Consider the following 24,010-nt stretch of genomic DNA (forward strand, 5'->3'; position numbering starts at 1 on the left):
CTCCCGCGATCGTGGAAACGTCATCATTTTTATTTGCAGCATGGTGATAGCGCTGATGATCAGAACAAATTCCGTTCCAATAGTCGGAAATATAATTTTCTTGAAATTCCGGGACTTGTCCATCCCTACTTTTTAGTGATTTTCATCTGCAATAGCAATATTTTTAAGTTACTGTCTGGGATTGTAGGAGTATAATTTTTATTTTATATTGTAATTTTTTAAATAAAATGACAAGTATAATCATGCGCCACACCAAAGGTTTCTGACTTTATTAGTTTTAAATATTACTTAACAATAGTATAAAAATAACCAAATATTACATAAAATAAGTAATTAACTTAAGTGAGTTCATAATTATGTAAGTTTAAATAATAAACTACACACATTAAAATCACCAAAGAATGTTTTTTATTTGAATCATAAGAAACCCACCAATTCGGTGTTGGTTTGCATTTTGTGATTAACTGGGTTTGGTTTTTTTATAATTTGTTCTGCATGAGTTAATAAAAATCATTGACTACATAAAATAATGATTAAACATAAACCATTAATATTTGTCTACAGCTTTTAATTTTCTAATAGTAACATTTTTGTATGTTAACCCTAATGATACTTATATCTATAAATCATGTAAAATAATAGTTCTTACTCCTTTAGAAAGTGTTTTTATTTTCTCTTAAGTCCATAGAGTTAGTCATCTCCTGAATATGAAATTTTGGACCATATAGCAATCAACATTGTGAATATCATGATAAAGTACGATAGAATCTGACAAGCAAGCAATCATTATGAAATACAGTTTCAAATGGTGGTTTCATTAGGTCATTGAGTTAACATGGCAATTTTCTGTGATTGTTTTTTGTGAGTGTCATAGTTATGATTAGTATGCTTTGCTGCTTTTGCAGTGTGTGGTTTATTGTGTACTAATGTCTCCGAGTTTAACCCTTTGAGGTCGAATTTTGTTCCCCATTTTTCAGTGAGTATAGTTTGCCATTCCAGTAGTCCGAAAAATGGTGTTCGGCGACTTGTACTTGCCATTTGACCGCAAAGATCAACTTTTTTTTTTATAATTTTTTTTGGGGGGAATGAGTATAGGTAGCTATTTTTAGCAGTCGGGAAAATGGCAGGCGGTGACCTATACTCGCCATTCAACCTCAAAGGGTTAAGCTTTAGCAATGTATTCCATCCTTAATGTCCAGAATTAAGTGTTATTTTAACTTGTATCAATATTTTGAAATTGTTAGAAGGGTTTTAATATTGTTATTTACTGTTAAAAGAAAACAGACACTTTATACAGATGTAGAAAACAGGTAGCTTTATTATTTTTTAATAAAATTGTGTGAGTTAAAAGAGTTTACAAGTTTCTCCAATAATTATAAACATTTCAATTGCACTGTATGATAAAAACAAACAAGTTAATTGAACTTAATCTCTGATTAACTTTGCGTTTTTACTTTTCAAACTAGACATAATACTTTCTATTAACTCTAATCAATCAATAACTTCATTTGGTGTGATAATCTAATTCATCTATATTTTACTTAATTAGTTCTAACATAAAAACATTTACTAGATTTTCATAACTTGTCTTTTCCGGGTAATTCCATCTTCCTTCTTTACCCACCAACTTTAACCATTCCACTTTTTACCCATGTTTTCCCCTTTAATTATTCATTATTTATCACCTAAATTCCTTAGCTCCCAATACATCTCCTTACACCTCATTGTATAATCTAGTATTTCTAGATTATTGCTATTAACTTATTTTTTTATTTTTTTCTATTCACTAACTTCTCCCCTAGACTCCTTCATAGATTGTCCACCTCATTCTTTTTTCCTTTTAGCGAATTTCCCTATAGGGAAGTAGCTATTACCGTAGGTCTCATGGTAAGACCTAAGCCCGGGACCGATTTACTTTTTCATTTTGATGTCCCCAGAGGCCAAAAACACCATTCGTTCAACTATATATAGAGATATATATATATGTCCATCCGCACGATAACTTGAGTAATTTTTGTCCGATTTTGATAAAATTTGGTTTGAAGGTGTAAGGCGGGATAAACTTGAATGAGTTCGCGAACCAGCATGATCGGACTATGGGAACGGGGGTTTATGGGGGATTTTATGGGGTAAAAATAGGTTTTTCCCATTTTGGACACTAAAAACACAAAATTTCACAATTTCTTTTTAAACCATTTTGTAGAGCTTAAAAAAACAAATAATTTAGTATATTGAAGCATTATTATGCGCCTAATTGTTACGGAGAAAATTCAAAAAAATTGTAATTTTAAAATTCCCATGTTATTCTTATGGAGAATAAGTCAACTGTTGTAGTTTGCTTGTTTATGAACATATTTTGATAAAAGTTGGAAAATACATTAATTTCTTACTAAACCACAGTACCTTTTAATATTCTACATAAAAAAAAACTATTTACCCTCCCTGTTGCAGCAAACCTAAGTACTCATTAAACTAATTCTGTTTAAATAGGGAATAAATGTGATATTTTTAAGGAGACGTTTTAGTTTAAATCCAATCAGGCAAATGGAAATTCGCTAAGTCTGCAGGTTTGCTGCGGCGGGGGTATTTACCTCATCCTTTGTCCTCCCTAACATAACCCCTCTCACTTTACATTTCTCTCTGACTTGCCTCATCTGATGTCGTGTGGTGTGTGTAACGCTTCTAATGCTACTAATGTGCGGGGCAGGGAGCAGGGGCTAGATGTGAGTCCGCCGTCGTCACCACCGCCTTACCGCAGAGCTACGAGCAGAGACGAGAACGTGTTCTCACGCCTCACTTCCGGCACGATGCAGAGTAATGACACGCAGATGGGCAACGGAATCATCACCACCTACCAGGGCAAGGTAGGTAAAACCATGGTAATGGCTGTTTCTTAGTAGTTACAATCAATCAAATTGATTGATCAGTTGGTGTTGAGCATTAACAATTGTGGTGGACTGGATTGTCTTCAGGCTTATGGGGTGGATAAAACGTGCTCAAATCAAATCAAAATACTTTTACTCCAAAAATTAAACAGAACAATAGAACAATACACTACATGGAATTATTCCCCCAGATAGACTGTCGATCTGTGATCGGGGGAAGAGTTCTTGGAAATTATTTTTAGGCTAGAAACAAAGTATTGAAAAGTTGTTCGATGCAATTAGCTGCAACTACTAGAAATTAAAAAAGAACAAAAACTTATATAAAAACAAATATTTTGTTTGAGTTAAGCCTCCGAATCACTGATCAATACGTGTACTGGTGAAATTACCTGCTGTCAAGTGATCCTTTTGACCTTGAAAGGCGACCGGTTTCGACCCTCACGGGGTCATCTTCAGGCGGACGTCGTCATCGTTTTTTCGTTCTTGCGAACACGTCGTTTTTTAAAAAACATTGAGATTCACAGTTTTTAACATTTAAACACTTAACACAAAACACGAAAAATGGCCAATAACTATTATGGTACCGATCGGTGGTACGACGTGTTCGCAAGAACGAAAAAACGATGACGACGTCCGCCTGAAGATGACCCCGTGAGGGTCGAAACCGGTCGCCTTTCAAGGTCAAAAGGATCACTTGACAGCAGGTAATTTCACCAGTACACGTAAAAACAAATATTAGAAAGGAAACCCTTAATTTAATTTAAACAGAGATGAAAGTCTATAGTAATACATTCAGACAAAAAGTTGAACAGAATGGATCATACTAAGCTAGAAATTACTGAAAGCGGTAACAAAATCATGGTTGAATTATCGTGGTGAGATAATATTTTTCAGTTAAGTATTTGTAAAATTATACTATGTAAACAGACTGTATCAGCGCCTCTGCAGCTGCCCACCCGATACGCGCGAGCCACTCGCCAATCCTGCGTTTGTACACAGCAACACTGCTACCCTACTAAACTATTTATTAAAGTGCTGATAAACACTTTAATAAATCTTTTTAGAGAAAAACCCCCTGATTCACTGTCCTAATGGATCCATTGATCTCTGCTGTGAAGTATTGTTGCTAAAAAAGTCCCGTTGACTAGTCAATGGGTGACCTCAGTGACAATATTGTCTCTGCAACCGGTTTCTAACACACGATGTCTGCCTTTTTTGTTTATGACACTACCACTAAGTTTCTGTGTTTGTTAGCAGACAAGAGAAAGGATTTTTTTAACTTCTTGCTCCTTCTTCAGTTGTAGGGTCTTTCTTGTTGCATATGTTGCTCAACATCCAGTGTATCCTGTTTTGTCACTATGGTGACCATTTTAGTAAATAATTCTCAGTGACAAATAATTATCGTGAATGGTGCTTTGCGGGCTTTCCATCTGATCTCCAGCATATTTTATTTTACCATCAGCTAAGCCTACTGAAAATTCCTACTGCAATCATTGAATTGAAACATATACTATGGTTACAAAAATACACCTACATAAAAGTTAAAGTAAAACAGACATCACGATTACATGTCAACGTGAGTTGATAATGTTGAATTAAAAGAACGTGAAATCTATGTGCAACAGAGTCATTAAAACTAGTCATGACAACATGAGCGTCAGAGACGGCTTGTGTTGAAACAGTTTTGTGCTGTTTACGTCAACAATGTGGCTAACGCCTTAGTAAAATATATTAAAAGCAGCAAGCAGTTGGACTTAAAGTCAAGGGATACCCAGCTGGAATTGGGTCCATTAATGATTGTATTTAATTGTCTGTGTCAAAGGGGTAGACTATCCAATAGTCAATGCTATAAGTATAACTCAATAGACAAGTTGAAATAGTATGTTGGGTAAAGTCAATAAATGTACAGCAAGCAGGGGTCCGAACCTACGGTTTTAAGTCAGAGTCACTCACATTGATCAACTGTGTCATCGGAGCTGGTCATAAATATATGCCAAGGTTCTTAAACAATACCAAATTTAGCAAAACTACACAGCCACCAAGAGTTGAAGGTATTTATATAATCAAGAAAGAACCAAGTTGGGTCTGTAACTTGCCTCCAGATCAACACATGTAAAATATAAGCATTGGAGTCAATTCACAGTTTGATTTGAAGAGGTCAGACAAGCCGAAAAACTGAAGAAGTTCAGAAAAACTTAATATAGGCTAATTAATTATCAACCCATTTCCATACATAATTTCTGTTACCGGTATTTGATTTTGTGGAAATCTCCATAAGTTATTCTTTTTTTTTCGCCTAACGGGTTGATAAGGAGATGATTAAAACTTGTTTCAAGTAAGAGTTTTTTTTTTTTTTTTTTTTTTTTTTTTTTGCTTAAGTGAGAGCAATATAGCTATATACGTACAACACTGTGGAATGTAAATGTAGAAAAGAATAATATGTTTCTTTAAATCTACTAAAGAAAACAGGAATACCATTGATTCAGGACACTAAACTTAAATGTAGTTTTTTTTCTACAATGCAACTAAAAGGAATTTTCTATCAAAATATTACAAAAGAAATGATATTTGTTTGAATCTGCTAATCTATGTTTGAGCTGATCATTTCAATATTTTTCTGGCACAAAAAATTACCTACACTAAGGAGAAGCAGGGGTTAAAATTAATTAACAAACTAGTTTGGCTTTTATACAAATTTACTTTATTAGAAATTTCAAATTTATTTTATTTGCTGTTAGAGATAGTTCCTATAGAAAATGCCACGCAACTCAATCCATTACAGATCATACATCTAGCCATTCTTTGTATGTAGGTAGGCATTGGGCGATATTGATATTAGTCTATAATAGATAATAATTTATTTTCCAACAAAATTACACATTGGAGCATAGTGGCAAAATTGTTAAAATTTTAATCCAAAACTAAATAAATTTTGGATTTAAAATAACTACAGACATTTCACAAAGTAATTTTATAACTCTCTAAAACTTTTTAGGGATAAGGAACTTCACAACTTACTCGCTTAGTACAAATTATTTTTGATTAAATATCTTGTAAATTACTTTCTCATCTCTTAAAGCAACTTTCACCTTTAAAAGAGAACTATTGCCTATCTTGAATAGACTGGAGTGGCAATACAAGCCTCACTTGCATACAAAACATAGACTTACAACAGGATCTGTCTATACTAATTACGACTACACAAACTTTTGTTAACCCTTCAACGGTGTCTTTGATTTTAAAACACAATTGGTGACACACAGTTTTTTCCCGGGTGTTGAAAGATTAGACAAACAATTTTCTTATGTATGATAATACAAAAATGTATTAAATTAAAACTATGTACAGTCCCTCCTAATGCTGTCGGCTGGCGATATCACATATTTTTCTATAAAAACAAATGCACCCGGAGGAAAACTCTGTGGTGTCACCGATGGAGGGTTAAAAAGTTGTTTTTCTCTCAGTACAGAAAATTTCTCTTAACTATTATTTGACAAGGATTGCTAGGCATAGGCTCATCAGGCTGTTGGTTTTGATGAATACGCTTACCTGAATGCAGGATCCAAGAACTGGAAAGGTGAGAGTCATCAGTAGTCTGCACCCAAGGAAAAGGCAACCGACAAGCTCAGTAAACACTAAACTGACATAGGACCCAGTAGTTCTTCCAGTCTTAAAAAATATAAAGAGAAACCAAGGTTTTGTTCATTTTGCTTGGTTAAAGGATAAAATAAACTGGTATTAGCAGAAGTAATTCGACCATGCACTACTTTTATTAATGCTACAGAATTATTATTAGTAGAAAAAGTTAAGCAGATCAAGTAAAGACAAATGGAAAAGCCCATAGGAAATTCTTCATGATAGATTTCAGTGCAGAGTGATCAAGACTTCAGAGGCTTAACTGTGAAATAATATTCCGAACCAGTGGTTCAAGAAATACCTTCTCGGAGTCATTTATTTTGGAGTAATGATATAGACACTTATAGAATACGTCACCTCTTTTAAAAATATTATATATTTAAGACTTTATGTACCAAATAGAAGTTTAGACATCCGTGTTGTATACGGATTTTAAAGTATTACTAAACTTTAAAAATAAGCTACAATTACTTTCTGCACCATCCTTTTTTTGCCAATTTCTCATAGTCTTCTACAACGTCCCATTCAAAGAATGTTCGCGATCAAAACAATTGTTTTGTTGCGACAAAAGAGAGGGGCGATATTAAGAAATGAAACCTTGAGGAGACGGAATATAGGCTGACAATGGTTCTTTGTTGTGATTGGGAGACTGACACTATTGTTGTTTGACATTCGTATGTGCCTCTTCCGTCTGTGCGAGGCACCGCGACGCCGATAGTGTGAGAAATGAACTAATCGATGTCGTGGACGTTTGTGGCACGAGATATATAGCTTTCTGTCTATCTGTGATATCATAGATAAAAAGAATCAAATATAGACTGTCAGCTGTGCTGCGGTTACCATAGGTTCTGGTTAATTCTTTTTGTCTATGGTGATATTTTATATTACGTATGTCAAAGGAGACTAACTGGATATTTTCTTAGTGCTAGTAAATCTATGTCCTTTTCCAGGGTTTGGAGGAAAACAACTCGCAAACGGGGATATTTTGGGAAACATTTATACACTGGCCTACCTGACTCTAAAATATTCCTAGGAATTTAAAAATGAGATAAACAACGTACAGAGACGTAACATAATATTATTTCAAATAACGATTAACGCATTTATTTACTCCATAAAATAATATGGTACAGTAATTACATTTTTTTTAATTGGTAATTTTTTCCTTCCAACTCCATTTCTTATAGTCATAGTCATAGTCAAATTTCTTTATTTATCTTGTATATACATACATAAATAGTGTCACAGTAAAGTAAAATAATTATAATCTTATGGTAAACTACATAAAAGCTCTCTCAAAGCTATTAAAAAATTAATTGAAATAATCCATTTATCAACTTACTAGATTTAGCTTACTGAAACAAATAACAATACTTAAAAATTTGTATATGCTAAGTTAAATTACATGAAGTTTATACATTTACATATACCTCTGAACATCTCAAATAATCAACTAGAATCGAAAAATTCTTCCTTTGAATAACAGTTTTTTTTTTAACTAATAATTTTTAACCAGATACTTAAAGTTTTGGTTATTAATTTTGCTTTTTAAATTTTCAGATGAATGATTTAAACATTTAGAGCCAAAATAAGTAGCTTTTTTATAAAAAAAAAAAAAACTAAGCCTATGTTGGGCTAAGTTTAAATCGTTCTTATGTCTAGTATTATGAGAATGTATACTACTGTGCAGATCTAATTCATTATATTTATTTCTAACACACATTATACATTCAAGGATATATTGGTCATAAACTGTCAAAATATTAAACATGTTTAGCCTCTGGATCACGTAATTTACTAATAAAAGGTTAAATACCTGTAGTACTGTCTGTGATCCTGGAATTTAGGTCAGCGACCCAGGTTTCGAACCTAAAGGTTCATTTTCAAGCAGGTACCAGAGTTAAAAACACATAATCCTCTTCATAACTGTTATGAACATAACCTTTTATTAGCAAAATATTAAGCTCAGAAAATTTATTTTTCACTGATACTTCGTCTTCTAGATTTAATATAATTCTCAAAGCTTCCTTCTGAAATATCAAGATTGTATCTAAGTTGCCTTTACTTGTACCACCAAAAACAACTACACCATAAGATATGTGAGAGTGGATATGTGCGAAATAAATAGTTTTTAAAGTGTCAAGACTACATAACAAAGACATTTTTCTAAGAACATAAATACCCGTTGCAATTTTGTTAGCCAATTTTAGTGTATGTTGGTCCCAACTAAGATTATTGTCAACTTCCTCAAAAAATCCTAAAAATCTGTTAATTTTAATTGATTCTATTTTACTTCCCCCCACTAAAATATCTATTTCTCGTGCAGTTTTATTTTGTTTTGTAGACAAAATCATTTGATTAGTTTTATTGCCGTTAAGAAATAAATTATTCTGTATAAAAAAATTTTCAATAATTTTTTATTGCTCTTGACAAGCTTTTTTTCAAGGTCAGGGTAAGATTTAGCAGTGGTTATCAAGTTTGCATCATCAGCATAAAGTACTAACTGACTTTCTGTTCCTAAAATATTTTTTAAAATTGAAGGCATTCCTTGGACATAACACAAAAATAATAAAGGCCCCAGAATGGAGCCTTGAGGAACTCCATGTTTAATAGTTAAATTTTCTGATCTATACCTGGTTAGTGTATTTTGTTTTTTTGACATTATTTCTACATATTGCATTCTTTCTGAAAGATATGACCTAAACCAATTTAAAGTAGTGTTAAAAATACCTAAAGATTTTAATTTATGTAAAAGAACTTTGTGAGATATGCTATCGAATGCTTTTGATAAATCCATAAAAATACCAACTACGTCATTTCCTTTGTCAACAGCATCAATAATAGTTTCTGAAAAATGTAAAAGAGCAGTTGTAGTAGATTTACCCTTACGAAAACCATGCTGTTGTTTGTCAAAGATATTATTATTATGCAAATCAATCGATTATACATTACACATTCGTATATTTTTGATATAGATGGCAAAACTGATACAGGGCGATTATTACCGATTTCATTCCTTTCACCTTTTTTGTAAATAGGTATTACTCTAGACATTTTTAAGCAGTCAGGGAAAATACCGGTTATTAATGAACTGTTTATTAAATGCACGAGTGGTTTTAACAGTGATTTCCCTATGAATTTGATTAGTTTTAAGGGTACTTCGTCATGACCACTAGATGACTTATTTTTTAAAGTTGAAATTATTTTTTCTATCTCATCTTCATCTACTGGCCTACATCTGATACATATGAAAGGAATTTCAATATTTATTTGATCATGATGGCTAGTTATATTTTGATCGTCTTTAGATTTAATATTACTTGGGGCACTATTGATCAAATTCTCTATTACCTCAATAAAGTAATTGTTAAAACCGTTTGAGATGCTCAGAGGGTCTGATATCACCTTATCATTAATTCTAATTTCATGAGGAGAATCCTTAATACATGTAGATTTATTACCAGTTTCAAAATTAATTATCTCCCATGTTTTCTTACTAACATTTTCTGATTTATTTATAAGTTAATCGTAAAACGTTTTCTTTGCCTTGATCAATCTACTTTTATAATTTGCATTTCAGAGTTTACAATGATTCATCATTTCTACATTACCAAACAGTTTTGCTTGTTTTGTAAGCTCAACAATATCTTTTTGTTTTGTTAATAAATCTTGGTTTATCCAATTAAATTTACTTTTAGTCAAATATTTCTTCACCCTCTTTTTAGGAAACACTAAATCAAAGTTAAAGTTATATTGGAAAATACTATTAAACAATTTAAACTTATCTTCTACTTTAGCCATGTATACAGAGATCCAATTCTCTTGTGATAAGATATTATTAAAAACATTCATATTATTTACAGAAATATCTCTTTGTTCAATGTACACGTAGCTATTTACAAAATCTTTATTTCCGGGAATAGTTAACTCCAAGATCTGACCATCATGGTCTGAGAGGGCTATTACAATACCAGTTACATGAGAAAGTGATTTGTATATGTTTGTCAAAATATTATCAATAGCAGTTGAAGTATTTGCTGTGACCCTTGTGGGAAAATCCACCAGGTAATGAACACTATGGCTCTTAAGAATGTTTTTAAAATGTTGAATTTCAGGAGTACACTTCAAAACATTTAAATTGAAATCACCTGCAATAACAAAATGTCTTACATCCTTTAAATCAGATAAAATTTTTATTAAATTGTCTAACCTAGCCAAGAATTCCAAATTTTGAAGTTGAGGTTTTCTATAAACTCCTACAAGTACAAAAGACCATTTATTGATTTTATATTTAGCCATGCAGCATTCGAAAAGCTTATCCTCTGTTAGATCCTCTATTTTTTTCAGAGTTAGAGCCTTTGAATTCAAACCCTCTCTTGAAAGAAATTACGACACCCCCTCCTGAGGTAGTAGACCGACTATAGCTAGATGTGATATAGAAATGATTTAGGTTAAATGTTTCTAATCCAAATTGTTTCATACCATGTTCTGTTAACACAACTATATTTGGTTTTATTTGTTCTAATACTATTTCTAAAGATGCTTTTCTGGATTCCAAATGTTGGATGTTTTGATGAAAAATTGTAATAGAATTTATTTTATCATTTTGAAAATCAATTTTAGTTAAATCTAGATCCTTAAATTCTTGGTTAATTTGCGACTAATCGTTAGGTCTACAATTTAAAATACAATCATTATTATAATGATGAGACAAAAAATTAGCAGAATTGTTATCAACCTTGTCGAAATTTATTTAAAAAAAATTAGACTGCAAAGGACTTGGCAGGGATGGTGGAGTGTCAGGGGATTGAGGTTCACTTTCACTCTTACTCTGCTTTTTTTCTACACTTTTCACCACTTCACTGTACTGTTGATGACCAGGAGTTAAGAGTGGGCTGTTAGGTGTTGTCTGTGCTTGGGTCAGCTGTAGATTTTCATCATTGGCTGTTTGAGGAGGAGATGGCATTGAGGTGGAGTTGATCTCTAGCGAGGGTTGGGGTTGGGCTGTGTTCGTTGCAGATGGAGCAGAGATAAAGCCTGTAATGATAGGTCACTCAGTGTCATATTCATCTTCAATTTTGGTCATCAAGGTAAGCGAGAACTGTTGGTGTGATAGTCCCTTCCAAAGAGGTCTTCTCGCTGCTTGCTGTTCGTAAGAGACTATGTGAACAGTGGCTCCAGTCGTCTTCTGGGAGTTCACTATGTGCCTTGCAAATGCTTGAGGATGAACAAGATGGCATTGAGGTAGAGTTGATCTCTAGCGAGGGTTGGGGTTGGGCTGTGTTCGTTGCAGATGGAGCAGAGATGAAGCCTGTAGTGATAGGACACTCAGTGTCATATTCATCTTCAATTTTGGTCATCAAGGTAAGCGAGAACTGTTGGTGTGATACTCCCTTCCAAAGAGGTCTTCTCGCTGCTTGCTTTTCGTAAGAGACTATGTGAACAGTGGCTCCAGTCGTCTTCTGGAAGTTCACTGTGTGCCTTGCAAATGCTTGAGGATGAACAAGATGGCATTGAGGTGGAGTTGATCTCTAGCGAGGGTTGGGGTTGGGCTGTGTTCGTTGCAGATGGAGCAGAGATGAAGCCTGTAGTGATAGGACACTCAGTGTCATATTCATCTTCAATTTTGTTCTTCAAGGTAAGCAAGAACTGTTGGTGTGATAGTCCCTTCCAAAGAGGTCTTCTCGCTGCTTGCTGTTCGTAAGAGACTATGTGAATAGTGGCTCCAGTCGTCTTCTGAAGTTCACTATGTGCCTTGCAAATGTTTGAGGATGAACAAGATGGCATTGAGGTAGAGTTGATCTCTAGCGAGGGTTGGGGTTGGGCTGTGTTCGTTGCAGATGGAGCAGAGATAAAGCCTGTAGTGATAAGACACTCAGTGTCATATTCATCTTCAATTTTGGTCATCAAGGTAAGCGAGAAGTGTTGGTGTGATAGTCCCTTCCAAAGAGGTCTTCTCGTTGCTTGCTGTTCGTAAGAGACTATGTGAACAGTGGCTCCAGTCGTCTTCTGGAAGTTCACTATGTGCCTTGCAAATGCTTGCGGATGAACAAGATGGCATTGAGGTGGAGTTGATCTCTAGCGAGGGTTGGGGTTGGGCTGTGTTCGTTGCAGATGGAGCAGAGATGAAGCCTGTAGTGATAGGACACTCAGTGTCATATTCATCTTTAATTTTGTTCTTCAAGGTAAGCAAGAACTGTTGGTTTGATAGTCCCTTCCAAAGAGGTCTTCTCGTTGCTTGCTGTTCGTAAGAGACTATGTGAACAGTGGCTCCAGTCGTCTTCTGGAAGTTCACTATGTGCCTTGCAAATGCTTGCGGATGAACAAGATGGCATTGAGGTGGAGTTGATCTCTAGCGAGGGTTGGGGTTGGGCTGTGTTCGTTGCAGATGGAGCAGAGATGAAGCCTGTAGTGATAGGACACTCAGTGTCATATTCATCTTTAATTTTGTTCTTCAAGGTAAGCAAGAACTGTTGGTTTGATAGTCCCTTCCAAAGAGGTCTTCTCGTTGCTTGCTGTTCGTAAGAGACTATGTGAACAGTGGCTCCAGTCGTCTTCTGGAAGTTCACTATGTGCCTTGCAAATGCTTGAGGATGAACAAGATGGCATTGAGGTGGAGTTGATCTCTAGCGAGGGTTGGGGTTGGGCTGTGTTCGTTGCAGATGGAGCAGAGATGAACTGTTGGTGTGATAGTCCCTTCCAAAGAGGTCTTCTCGCTGCTTGCTGTTCGTAAGAGACTATGTGAATAGTGGCTCCAGTCGTCTTCTGGAAGTTCACTATGTGCCTTGCAAATGTTTGAGGATGAACAAGATGGCATTGAGGTGGAGTTGATCTCTAGCGAGGGTTGGGGTTGGGCTGTGTTTGTTGCAGATGGAGCAGAGATGAAGCCTGTAGTGATAGGACACTGAGTGTCATATTCATCTTCAATTTTGTTCTTCAAGGTAAGCGAGAACTGTTGGTGTGATAGTCCCTTCCAAAGAGGTCTTCTCGTTGCTTGCTGTTCGTAAGAGACTATGTGAACAGTGGCTCCAGTCGTCTTCTGGAAGTTTATTATGTGCCTTGCAAATGCTTGAGGATGAACAAGATGGCATTGAGGTGGAGTTGATCTCTAGCGAGGGTTGGGGTTGGGCTGTGTTCGTTGCAGATGGAGCAGAGATGAAGCCTGTAGTGATAGGACACTCAGTGTCATATTCATCTTCAATTTTGGTCATCAAGGTAAGCGAGAAGTGTTGGTGTGATAGTCCCTTCCAAAGAGGTCTTCTCGTTGCTTGCTGTTCGTAAGAGACTATGTGAACAGTGGCTCCAGTCGTCTTCTGGAAGTTCACTATGTGCCTTGCAAATGCTTGCGGATGAACAAGATGGCATTGAGGTGGAGTTGATCTCTAGCGAGGGTTGGGGTTGGGCTGTGTTCGTTGCAGATGGAGCAGAGATGAAGCCCGTAGTGATAGGACACTCAGTGTCATATTCATCTTCGATTTTGGTCTTCAAGGTAAGCAAGAACTGTTGGTGTGATAGTCCCTTCCAAAGAGGTCTTCTCGCTGCTTGCTGTTCGTAAGAGACTATGTGAACAGTCGTCTTCTGGAAGTTCACTATGTGCCTTTCAAATGCTTGAGGATGAACAAGATGGCATTGAGGTGGAGTTGATCTCTAGCGAGGGTTGAGGATGGACTATGTTCGTTGCAGATGGAGCAGAGATGAAGCCTGTAGTGATAGGACACTCAGTGTCATATTCATCTTCAATTTTGGTCTTCAGGGTAAGCAAGAACTGTTGGTGTGATAGTCCCTTCCAAAGAGGTCTTCTCGCTGCTTGCTGTTCGTAAGAGACCATGTGAACAGTCGTCTTCTGGAAGTTCACTATGTGCCTTGCAAATGTTTGAGGATGAACAAGATGGCATTGAGGTGGAGTTGATCTCTAGCGAGGGTTGGGGTTGGGCTGTGTTCGTTGCAGATGGAGCAGAGATGAAGCCTGTAGTGATAGGACACTCAGTGTCATATTCATCTTCAATTTTGGTCTTCAGGGTAAGCAAGAACTGTTGGTGTGATAGTCCCTTCCAAAGAGGTCTTCTCGCTGCTTGCTGTTCGTAAGAGACCATGTGAACAGTGGCTCCAGTCTTCTTCTGGAAGCTGTGTTTCTGCAAATGTTTGAGGATGAACAAGATCCCTGACACAGCCAATCGCCGAGCAAAATAGTGTGTTCAATCTTTGGGTTTTGAATTGCTCATGGAGATGTTTGAAAGCTGTACTATAGTCTTCTGGGAAAGGTTTATTAAATTATCTAGCTTTAGTTATGAAGCTGTACAATTTTGAACCATTAGGTATCTTTTGACATGCTAAGTGTTTTGATAAACGGTCCAGCGGGAGTGGTCGGCCAAAATTCTTGCGGAAGACAACAGCCACTTTAGCACCCATATGTCTGTCATCAGAAATGAAGTGTGCAAATCCAATTGTTGGGTCGTTTCTAAAGTGCTTGATCACATCGTCCATTGCTGATATAATTTGTATTTTGCTATTCCCAGTTCTTCTTTTAGGAATTAAGTTGGGTTTGTCGACAACAATAGAAGTAGGTATACATGTGTTTTTCCCTGGTGTTGAGATTGGGAGACAATATTTGGTGTACAAGTTTGCTGACGTGACGTTTTCCACTCCTGCTCATATGGAAGCCTCTTCTTGTGTGGTGTTGTATCTCTAACATGTACAGATCCAAGATTTGTACATTTCCATACTTCATGGCCAGATTCCTTATATGAAAATTTATTTCTCTAATAATCTCATTCTTTTTGCATTCATTTATCAAATCATATCTGTAAGGGATGGTCGCCAAGATGACATTTGTACGATAAAGTTCTTCTGCAACCTTTTCCAACAAGTTTACAATTAGTAAAGTTTTCATCTGGTGCATCTGACATATTTGCCACATCATTTGCTCCTGCAACAAGTACAATCCAATCCTCCTTCGTGTAATCTTTAGTTATCGGCGTGTTTTCTACAGCCGCAATAACTGTTTGAAGAGGTCCTCCAGGAATTATGTGACCATGCACCAGAGTATCAGGAGAAACTTTCTTTTTTAACAAGTTTGCGAAGTCTCTTCCATGGCTGTCACAGAAAAAAGTCAATTTACGTTGCTGATTCTTCTTTCCCTCAATCCGAAGCTTTCCATCTTTGGTCTTGTTATTTCTTTGTGATTTAGAAATAACCTTTTTTGCAAATATGACCGTTTTAGTTCTTGCTGGACATTAATTTTAACAGTTTCAAGTGGTGCAAAACTGTTCTTAACAGTGACCGATTTAGGAACAACTTTAGATCCAGGTTTTGTGAGCTTTTTTGGGGTTTGAAATTGGTTTTCCTGTGTGAGTTGGGTATCATTACTCAGTTTTGTGTTTCTTGTATTTGAGCTTTCTATTTCATTTTGAAGTACTTTTATTATCTCTCTGTAAGACTGTAATTCCTCGGTGAATGTACGTTCAATTGTCTCAACATGATTGTTTAATCTTCTGATTTCCATTGTGAGATTCTGATCTGGTGAGGGACATGGTTGAATGGCTTCCATTAGCTGTAGATTTTCTTTTTGAAGTACCCGTAATTTATTTTCTAATAATTTAACTTGTGTGTTCTCTGCACTTTTGTATTCTTGCTGTGTTGGTTTGCTATTTTCTTGTTGTGTTGGTTTGCTATATTCTTGATTAGAGATTTTTATTTTATTTTTCAATGAGGTGTTCTGGGATGACAGATCTTTAATTTGTCTCATGTAGCTGTCGCTTTCGACCTCTGCTTGCTTAATGATGTCTTCTTTTAGTTTTCGTTCAGTTTCAAGTTTATTCTGAAGGAATGTTACTTCAGAGTGTAGTTTTTTATTTATTTCTTTTAGGTCCTTCATAGCCTCCTCAGTCAGATTAAGTTTGTCTTCGAATTCTAGTTCGTTGTGGGATTTCCCTTGTTTGATTTCGTAAATCTGCTGTTTCAGTTGATTATTTTATGCCAACAAAGCATTGCCTAATTCAGCAGCCAGAGTCAATGATTCATTTGGATCAAAACTCTCCTCTGATGACAGGTCATGGATCTTTGATTTTAAACTTTCAATTTGATTAACATTTTGATCTGATTTGCAGCTGTCACAGGACCAGGTTTTAATGTCATTCTCACGTCATGTCAGCTGTGACGTCAGTTACAGAGTCAGCAGTGTTGACGTCTGCCAGCTGTGTCGTCAGATTGTGTCGTCAGCAGTGTTATTGCCTCAGTCTGTGTCACCTAGTTTGGCTGTGACGTATAGTGATGAGTTGGAATTATGTTGAAGCCTAGTATTCCCTGACTGGCAGTTTATTGAGTTTACAATTATTTGTTGGTTGTCCGCCATCTTGGTTTTCTTCAATTTCCATATCTTCCAACCCCATGACTTCGAATTCCACATCTTCCAACTCCATGTCTTCAAATTCCATATCTACCACCTCCATGTCTTCAAATTCCATATCTTCCACCTCCATGTCTTCAAATTGCATATCTTCCAACTCCATGTCTTCACATTCCATATCTTCCAACTCCATGTATTCAAGATCCATACTTCCAATTACGTGTCTTACAGGTTGATCAAGTTAACAAAATTTAAGGTCACGTTAGTTTACACCAGGTACCTATATATAGTCAATTCTTTTAACAAAGTCTGCAGTTGAAATAACGGTTTGCAAAGTTTAAATGAATTTATTATTTTTAATATCCATGGCAACATAAATCAATAATAGTTTCAATAAGATAAAACACAAAGGCAAATAAAAGCTATAAAAAATGTTATAAAAGATTCATTTGTTGACCTTTAATACTCTGTGTTAAAAAATCTTTTTCTAGACTAGCTGTGTTCCCGTTCTACGCACGGATAGTGTAGTCAGTTGAGTCACTGGTTAAAATACTACCTCAACCTAACTTTAACACTTTATTCTGGTTGACATTTTCATTAACAAAGGTGCTCTTGTCTTTTTCGTGAAACACTGAGGAATAAAGACATTAATGCGTCAACAACAGATACACACAAAAATACATAAATTAATTAAGTTAGGAATCTTCTACAGTTTAACCATAGCAAAGTACATATAAAATTAGTAAGCGCCGTCAATGAGTGGAAACCTAATTTTTGCAAGCTATTGGCGACAATTATTTAAAAAAAGTACCGTAAGTTTCCCAGCCGTAAACAACACTGATTCGTGGTCTTTTTCCCGGTTATCAAAACTCAAGAACAATTTGATGCACAAAGAATCTCTGGTTCCTGACGTGGATGACGCCTAGTTATTTAATTTAATTTACGGTTACACAATATTGCACTTGCGATTAATTAAATCCGTTATCTAAGTAAAAACTTGTTTAATCTCACTTGGTTTGAATTTTCTTTCAAATCGTGATCCGAAATGGTTGCGGTATTTGGAAAACAACATAATGTAAACATATCAGTGACGGCTAAAAAAAAATAATCTTGATCCAAACTAACAGCTTTTCGTTATTTCATAGATGACGTATGTGATAAACATTAGGAAAAAACTTTGGAAACTGGGGAAAAACGCACAAAATTGGGTTTTTGAACGCCCGTCATTTTATTTACAAAGTAGTGAGGCCATATTTTAATGGCTAAAGACACTCTCGTCAATCATGTGAATACATGAAAATGATTTGAATCTTGATAGATACTCTTGTTTTCCTGGAGAAGATAGCGTAGAATGCCATCTTGAGTGTTGCAGACAGACAGAAATAGAGATAAGACTAGTTTTTGCTTCTTTAATGTATAAAACGTAAAAATAACCAAAAATATGTAATTCTGAGCAATGTACAGACAAAATTTTAATTTTATTTATGTTGATTCCACTAATTTTACTAATAAAAGTTCACATTTTGTATAAGAAAATATAAAGTAAGTTTTTATTAAATCACAATCTGTAAGTAAACATAAACAATTCAACAAGTAAACAAAAGAATAATTTGAACACATGTTAGAAATAAAATGTAAATAAAACATATGTTAACACCTCCTCCTCTATTTACTGTGCTGAGGCACTCTGCGAAGAATCAGCTGATCAACATGTCTTCTAGTTATTCGCCCATCTTCCAGCTGAACTACGTACATTACATGTCCTTGCTTTTCAGTTATATAGCCTGAGTACCACTTGGATGATCCATTGACATATACCCGCGCTTGAACCTTATCTCCAACTTTGAAATTCCTTTTTATACCGACTTGGAGTCCCTTGTTCTGAAATTTGTTCGGTTCTAATGTTGGAACAATTATTGCGAGGTTTGTTCGTACACTCCTTCCAAACATTAAGTGGTATGCTGATGTACCAGTTGAATTCGGGGATTGCCTGAGTTGCATTACAAGCCTTTGGATTTTATTTGGCAGTGTACCCTTTTCTCCCTCCATAGATTTTAACGCCTTCTTGACAGTCTGCACGTATCTTTCAGCCTGGCCGTTTGAGTTTGGGTGATATGGTGCCGTTGTTCTGTGAACAATCCCACATTCATTCATGAAGTTTTTGAACTCTTGGGAAACAAACTGTCTTCTTCTTGGACTGTCCATGTACTTGTAGTTGTTCTTGTCTGTATCACCTCCACCCACTTACTAAAAGCATCCACTAATATGAGGTACTGTTGGCCATCTGTTGGTCCTAAGAAATCGATGTGCACTCTCTCCCATGGATTAGTAGGTTGTTCCCATGGATGGATAGTTTTTCTCGGGTTGTTGCATTGTTCTAAGCATTGTCGACATTCAGCTACCATCTGTTCAATATCCTTGTCTATACTTTTCCACCAGCAAAAACTGCGAGCTAAAGCCTTCATTTTTATTTCTCCTAAATGAGCTACGTGTAATTCTCGAAGCACGTGAGGTTTGAGGGATTGAGGTATCATGACTCTCCAGCCCTTCAGTACACAATCATCTTGAATGGACAGTTCTTTATCGTGAAATCCATATTGTTCGACAGATTGTCCTGATTTTAAGGCCTGTAGGACTGGACCCAACACAGAATCGTTGATAGTTTCCTTAGCCACCACGGTACTGTTGACATTAAGTGTTTCTAGTTGGTTTATGTGGTACTTAGAGAGGTCATCTATTGCATTTTCTTGTACAACTTCGGTAGGGAAACGTGAGAGATAATCTGCATTGCTATGATGAGCAGTTTGCCTGTACTCTATGTCATAGTTGAACCCGGAGAGAAAGTGAGCATAGTTGAATATCCGTGTTGCCGAGATTGTTGGTAAGGTCTTTGCTGGATTAAAAATTGAGACTAGCGGTTTGTGGTCTGTAATCAAAGTAAACTTGCGGCCATAACAAAATGGGAAAAACTTTTTCAGGCAATATATTCCCAAGGCTTCCTTGTCGATTTGAGAGTATTTTTGCTCTGATTTTGTTAAAGATCGAGAGGCGAAGGCAATTGGTCTGTCCGTTCCATTTCTATAGCGGTGAGACAGAACGGCTCCCACACCTACCGGTGAAGCATCAGTAGCTAAGACCAGAGGTAAGCTAGGATCAAAGTGAACCAAAACGTCGTCACTTGTGATAATTTCCCTAATCTTCTGAAAACTCTTTTCACAAGATGAATTCCAATTGAAAGGATTTCCTTTTCGTAGCAGTAGGTTCATCGGATGTAGTAGTGTTGCCAAATTCTTTATGAATTTGTTGTAATAATTTGCTAGGCCCAGGAAAGTTCGGAGTTCAGAAACGTTTTCTGGCCTTTTACATTTCAGAATGCTCTGTATCTTGGTATCTGACTTATGTAGCCCTTTGCTATCGATCACATGACCTAAATACTCAATTTTCGTCTGGAAAAACTTGCATTTGTCTCTATTTAGTCTCAAATCGTTTGTCTTCAGTCGTTCGAACACCTGTTTCAGTCGGCGAAGAAGCTGTTCCCGGTTAGATCCTTGGATAATGACATCATCGAAGAAACATTGTACACCTTCTAAGCCATGTAATGTTTTGTCCATGAATCTCTGCCATAACAAGGGTGCCACTTTTACTCCAAACATTAATCGGTTCACCTTAAACAGCCCTTTATGAGTACTGATTGTTTGCATTATGGCACTGTTTTCGTCCATCTCCAGGTGCAAGTATGCATTACTGATATCAAGAGTACAAAATATCTTTCCACAATGCATCTTTGACATGATATCGTCGATCCGAGGTATAGGGTAGTGTTCGTCTTTGATGACTTTGTTCAATGTCACCTTATAATCAGCGCATATTCTGACTGAACCATTTGGTTTGACGACCGGAACAATTGGTGTGCCCCAATCAGATGATTCGACTTGTGTGATTATACCCAAAGTTTCCAGTCGTTCAAGTTCTTTCTCTACTTTTTCTTGTAATGCATATGGCATGTGTCTTGGTTTGATGTAAATTGGCTGGGTTTCGTCTTTTACATTAAAATGGCCCTTTTCGTTTGGTATTTTCCCAATGCCTTCTTTGAAAATGTCTTCGTATTGAATCATCAGTTTATCTAGTTCTTGAATGTTTTCATTTGTTTCACTTGAATCTAATGAATGTATGTCAGCTGCATCAAGCTGAATCTCTCTTATCCATTCTCTTCCGAATATAGAGTCTACACACTTGTTTACAATGTACAGTTTTCCAACAAAACTTTGATCTTTGTACTGAACATCTACAAAAACAACTCCTCTTGGATTGATTATTTCTCCAGTGTATGTCCTGAGTTGAACATTTGTTTTGAAAATCCTTTTTGGAGAATTTAAAAGTTTAAATGTATCATATGATACAATGCTGAGAGCCGCTCCTGTATCTAATTCCATTGTCATGAGTCGTCCTTCCACTTTTACCTCGAGCATAAACTTGTCATTTGATTTTGAATGAAGTTGGTAAATTTCATGAGTGTCATCACTTGTATTTTCTACGGTTTCATCTGATTGTTTTACTTCCTTGTTTGGTTTCCTTAAGCACACTCTTGCTAAGTGACCAAAACGTTTACACGAGTTGCATTCTGCATTTTTGAACTTACATTGATGAGCTCTATGTGAATCATCACCACATCTATAGCACTTGTTCTTCAGTTTCTCAAAACGAGATTGATAATCAGAGAGTTGTATATGATTAGATTTACTTGACTTACTATCCAGGTGTTTGTTCTTGCTCGATACTTGGTGTACTTCCTCTCGATTTTCATTTGTCTTAACTATTCTGCTCTCACTTTTCACTAGTTCCAATGTAGCTGCCTTCTCGACTACTTCTTTAAACGGTTGCAATAGTTTATCTTGAAGAAGATGAAAACGTATATCAGAGTCTCTTAGTCCCCTGACAAACTGCATTCGAAGTAGAATTTCAGATACGGATTCATTACAATGTGTACAAGTAAACTGGCATTCGACACTGAGCTTTCGAAGAGCATTTGCGTAAGATTGTACAGATTCATTACAGAGTTGAGTACGTGTTGTGAATTTGTGCTGACGTGCCCAAATACTGGGTTTTGGTTCTAGTTGTGCCATTAACAGATGAATCAATTCCTCATATGGCTTGTTATGTGGATCATCTGGTATGCAAATATCGTAGAGCTGTTCGTGTATTTGTGGGGTGATTGATTGTAAAAATAAATCCACTTTGACCTTTGGACTTAAGTTTCCCCGTAATTTTGTGTAGTTCTCAAAGCGCCGAGTGAAGTTTTGAAAACTTTCCTCTTGTGTATATGGCTGGAAAGGAATATTAGATACATGTTGAGATATTGTAGAGGCAGACATTACAGTTTGTGTATTGTACTTTTTCTTTTCTGCTTCAAGGAATGTTCGTATCTCTCTATGTATTTCTTCTAACTGCCATCGAATTTCTAATTCACTTTCTACTGAATTCGTGTGAAGTTCAATATTTGACTGTGTATCTTCGAGGTCAGTCCATATTGCTGAAAGCTTATCGGTATAGTAAGTGCATGTATCTTGAGAATGCTCACATGTATGTAAATCATCCTTGAGTTTGTTCAAGCGTAGTTCTAGCAATTTCCTTTTCTTGAGATACAAATCCAATTCTTTTCTACTTACCATTTTACTCGTCGCCATTGTTGATTCCACTAATTTTACTAATAAAAGTTCACATTTTGTATAAGAAAATATAAAGTAAGTTTTTATTAAATCACAATCTGTAAGTAAACATAAACAATTCAACAAGTAAACAAAAGAATAATTTGAACACATGTTAGAAATAAAATGTAAATAAAACATATGTTAACAATTTATATAGCATTATATAATCTTTTTCTAACACCTGCCCCACCAAATTACCAAATATTAGGGTAGAAGAGAATTTTGAAATTGGCGCACTCTTTGAGTGACTATTCCAACTATTGTCATTGACCATAACAAAGGACCATAAGGCTGGGAATACACTATCATAGTTCTATGACATTTATCTATTACCAATTGTCTTTGATGAAAATATTATAGTGTAATGGACCAACTTACTATACAGTATGATATTGTGTCTATGATAATCCTAAAACGATCTAATCATAAACAACAACTCGTCCCCTAGTTATACAGTATAACCAAGAATCAAAGTACAAATCATAAAATTAACCCTAAAATAATGAAAACAAAATTTTGTCGTCACTAGTGATCGGTGTCACCGGACATGAACTAGACACAAAAACGAGCATCAAAATGTTCAATGGGATGAGAAGTCTACGTTACACCGAAACAAACCCAAAACTTATTGGCTGATAGACTCTCTAACAATTAATTTACTAAGATTGGATTTCACAAAACTAAAAAACCAAAATTAAAATTACTGTATTCTCTTCCTCTCAAAACGAGGGGGGGGGGTTATGGCCGCGTGGTGTTGGCATTTTCGCGTAATCTGTTAACACTTGTCATAGGCTGTTGACCATGTTCGCCTAAGTGTCTACCTTGGAAGGATGTTGATGACGTCACCTGTCGGATCCACCACAATCGGTGTGTTCGGAAGTGTTGACCATTAGAATATTGTCATTCAGACCACGTGACGTCCTTCCTTCCGATGCTCGCCGGCGGCCGCGGCCTTTGGACGTACGATTGAGGAATCTACAAATACACTGCTTGGCTTCGTAAACCTACCCAAAGGAGAAGCTTGTAAACATTATATAAGTCGTCAATCGTCATTAAGGATATCTACTGGTAATTGAGGTTACTGAAATAGGCTATACACATATCTTACTAGAAGGTCACAGCAGCCACTGAAAAATTACTGATGTTTGTAAAGTAGTGACGGTCGAAATCAGAAATTATTGTACGTCGCGATAGAGAAACTAATCAACTCTCCGAACCTCGAAACCTAAACGCAAAACTTACTTGCCTGAACAAGGTTGCAAAAACATATACAGGTAATAATAACAACTAGAAGTAGTCCAGTGGTTGAAAACTCGACCAATGTACAGACTTCTCTATTTTCACCCCACGCTGTAAATAAAACATCACCGGTTTTCGATTAACATGCTTATCTATACCATAGACTAACCAACACAAGGGAGTATGTTTTATCTATG

The 24,010-nt window shown here is 36.0% G+C and overlaps 1 protein-coding gene across 1 annotated transcript in view; it reads left to right on the forward strand.

The window, feature by feature from the left end:
* LOC128996642 (kinesin-like protein KIF21A) overlaps nt 1-24,010 on the forward strand; it is a 153,964-nt gene that overhangs the window by 110,311 nt on the left and 19,643 nt on the right. Inside the window, exon 23 of the mRNA XM_054422062.1 lies at nt 2,708-2,864. Coding sequence (XP_054278037.1) covers nt 2,708-2,864 — 157 coding nt within the window. The remainder of the gene's footprint in view (nt 1-2,707; nt 2,865-24,010) is intronic.

Source organism: Macrosteles quadrilineatus, unplaced genomic scaffold, assembly GCF_028750875.1.
Source record: "Macrosteles quadrilineatus isolate MER2022 unplaced genomic scaffold, UCM_ALF_1.0 Scaffold_6__1_contigs__length_79288215, whole genome shotgun sequence".
Classification (NCBI taxonomy): Eukaryota; Metazoa; Arthropoda; class Insecta; order Hemiptera; family Cicadellidae; genus Macrosteles; species Macrosteles quadrilineatus.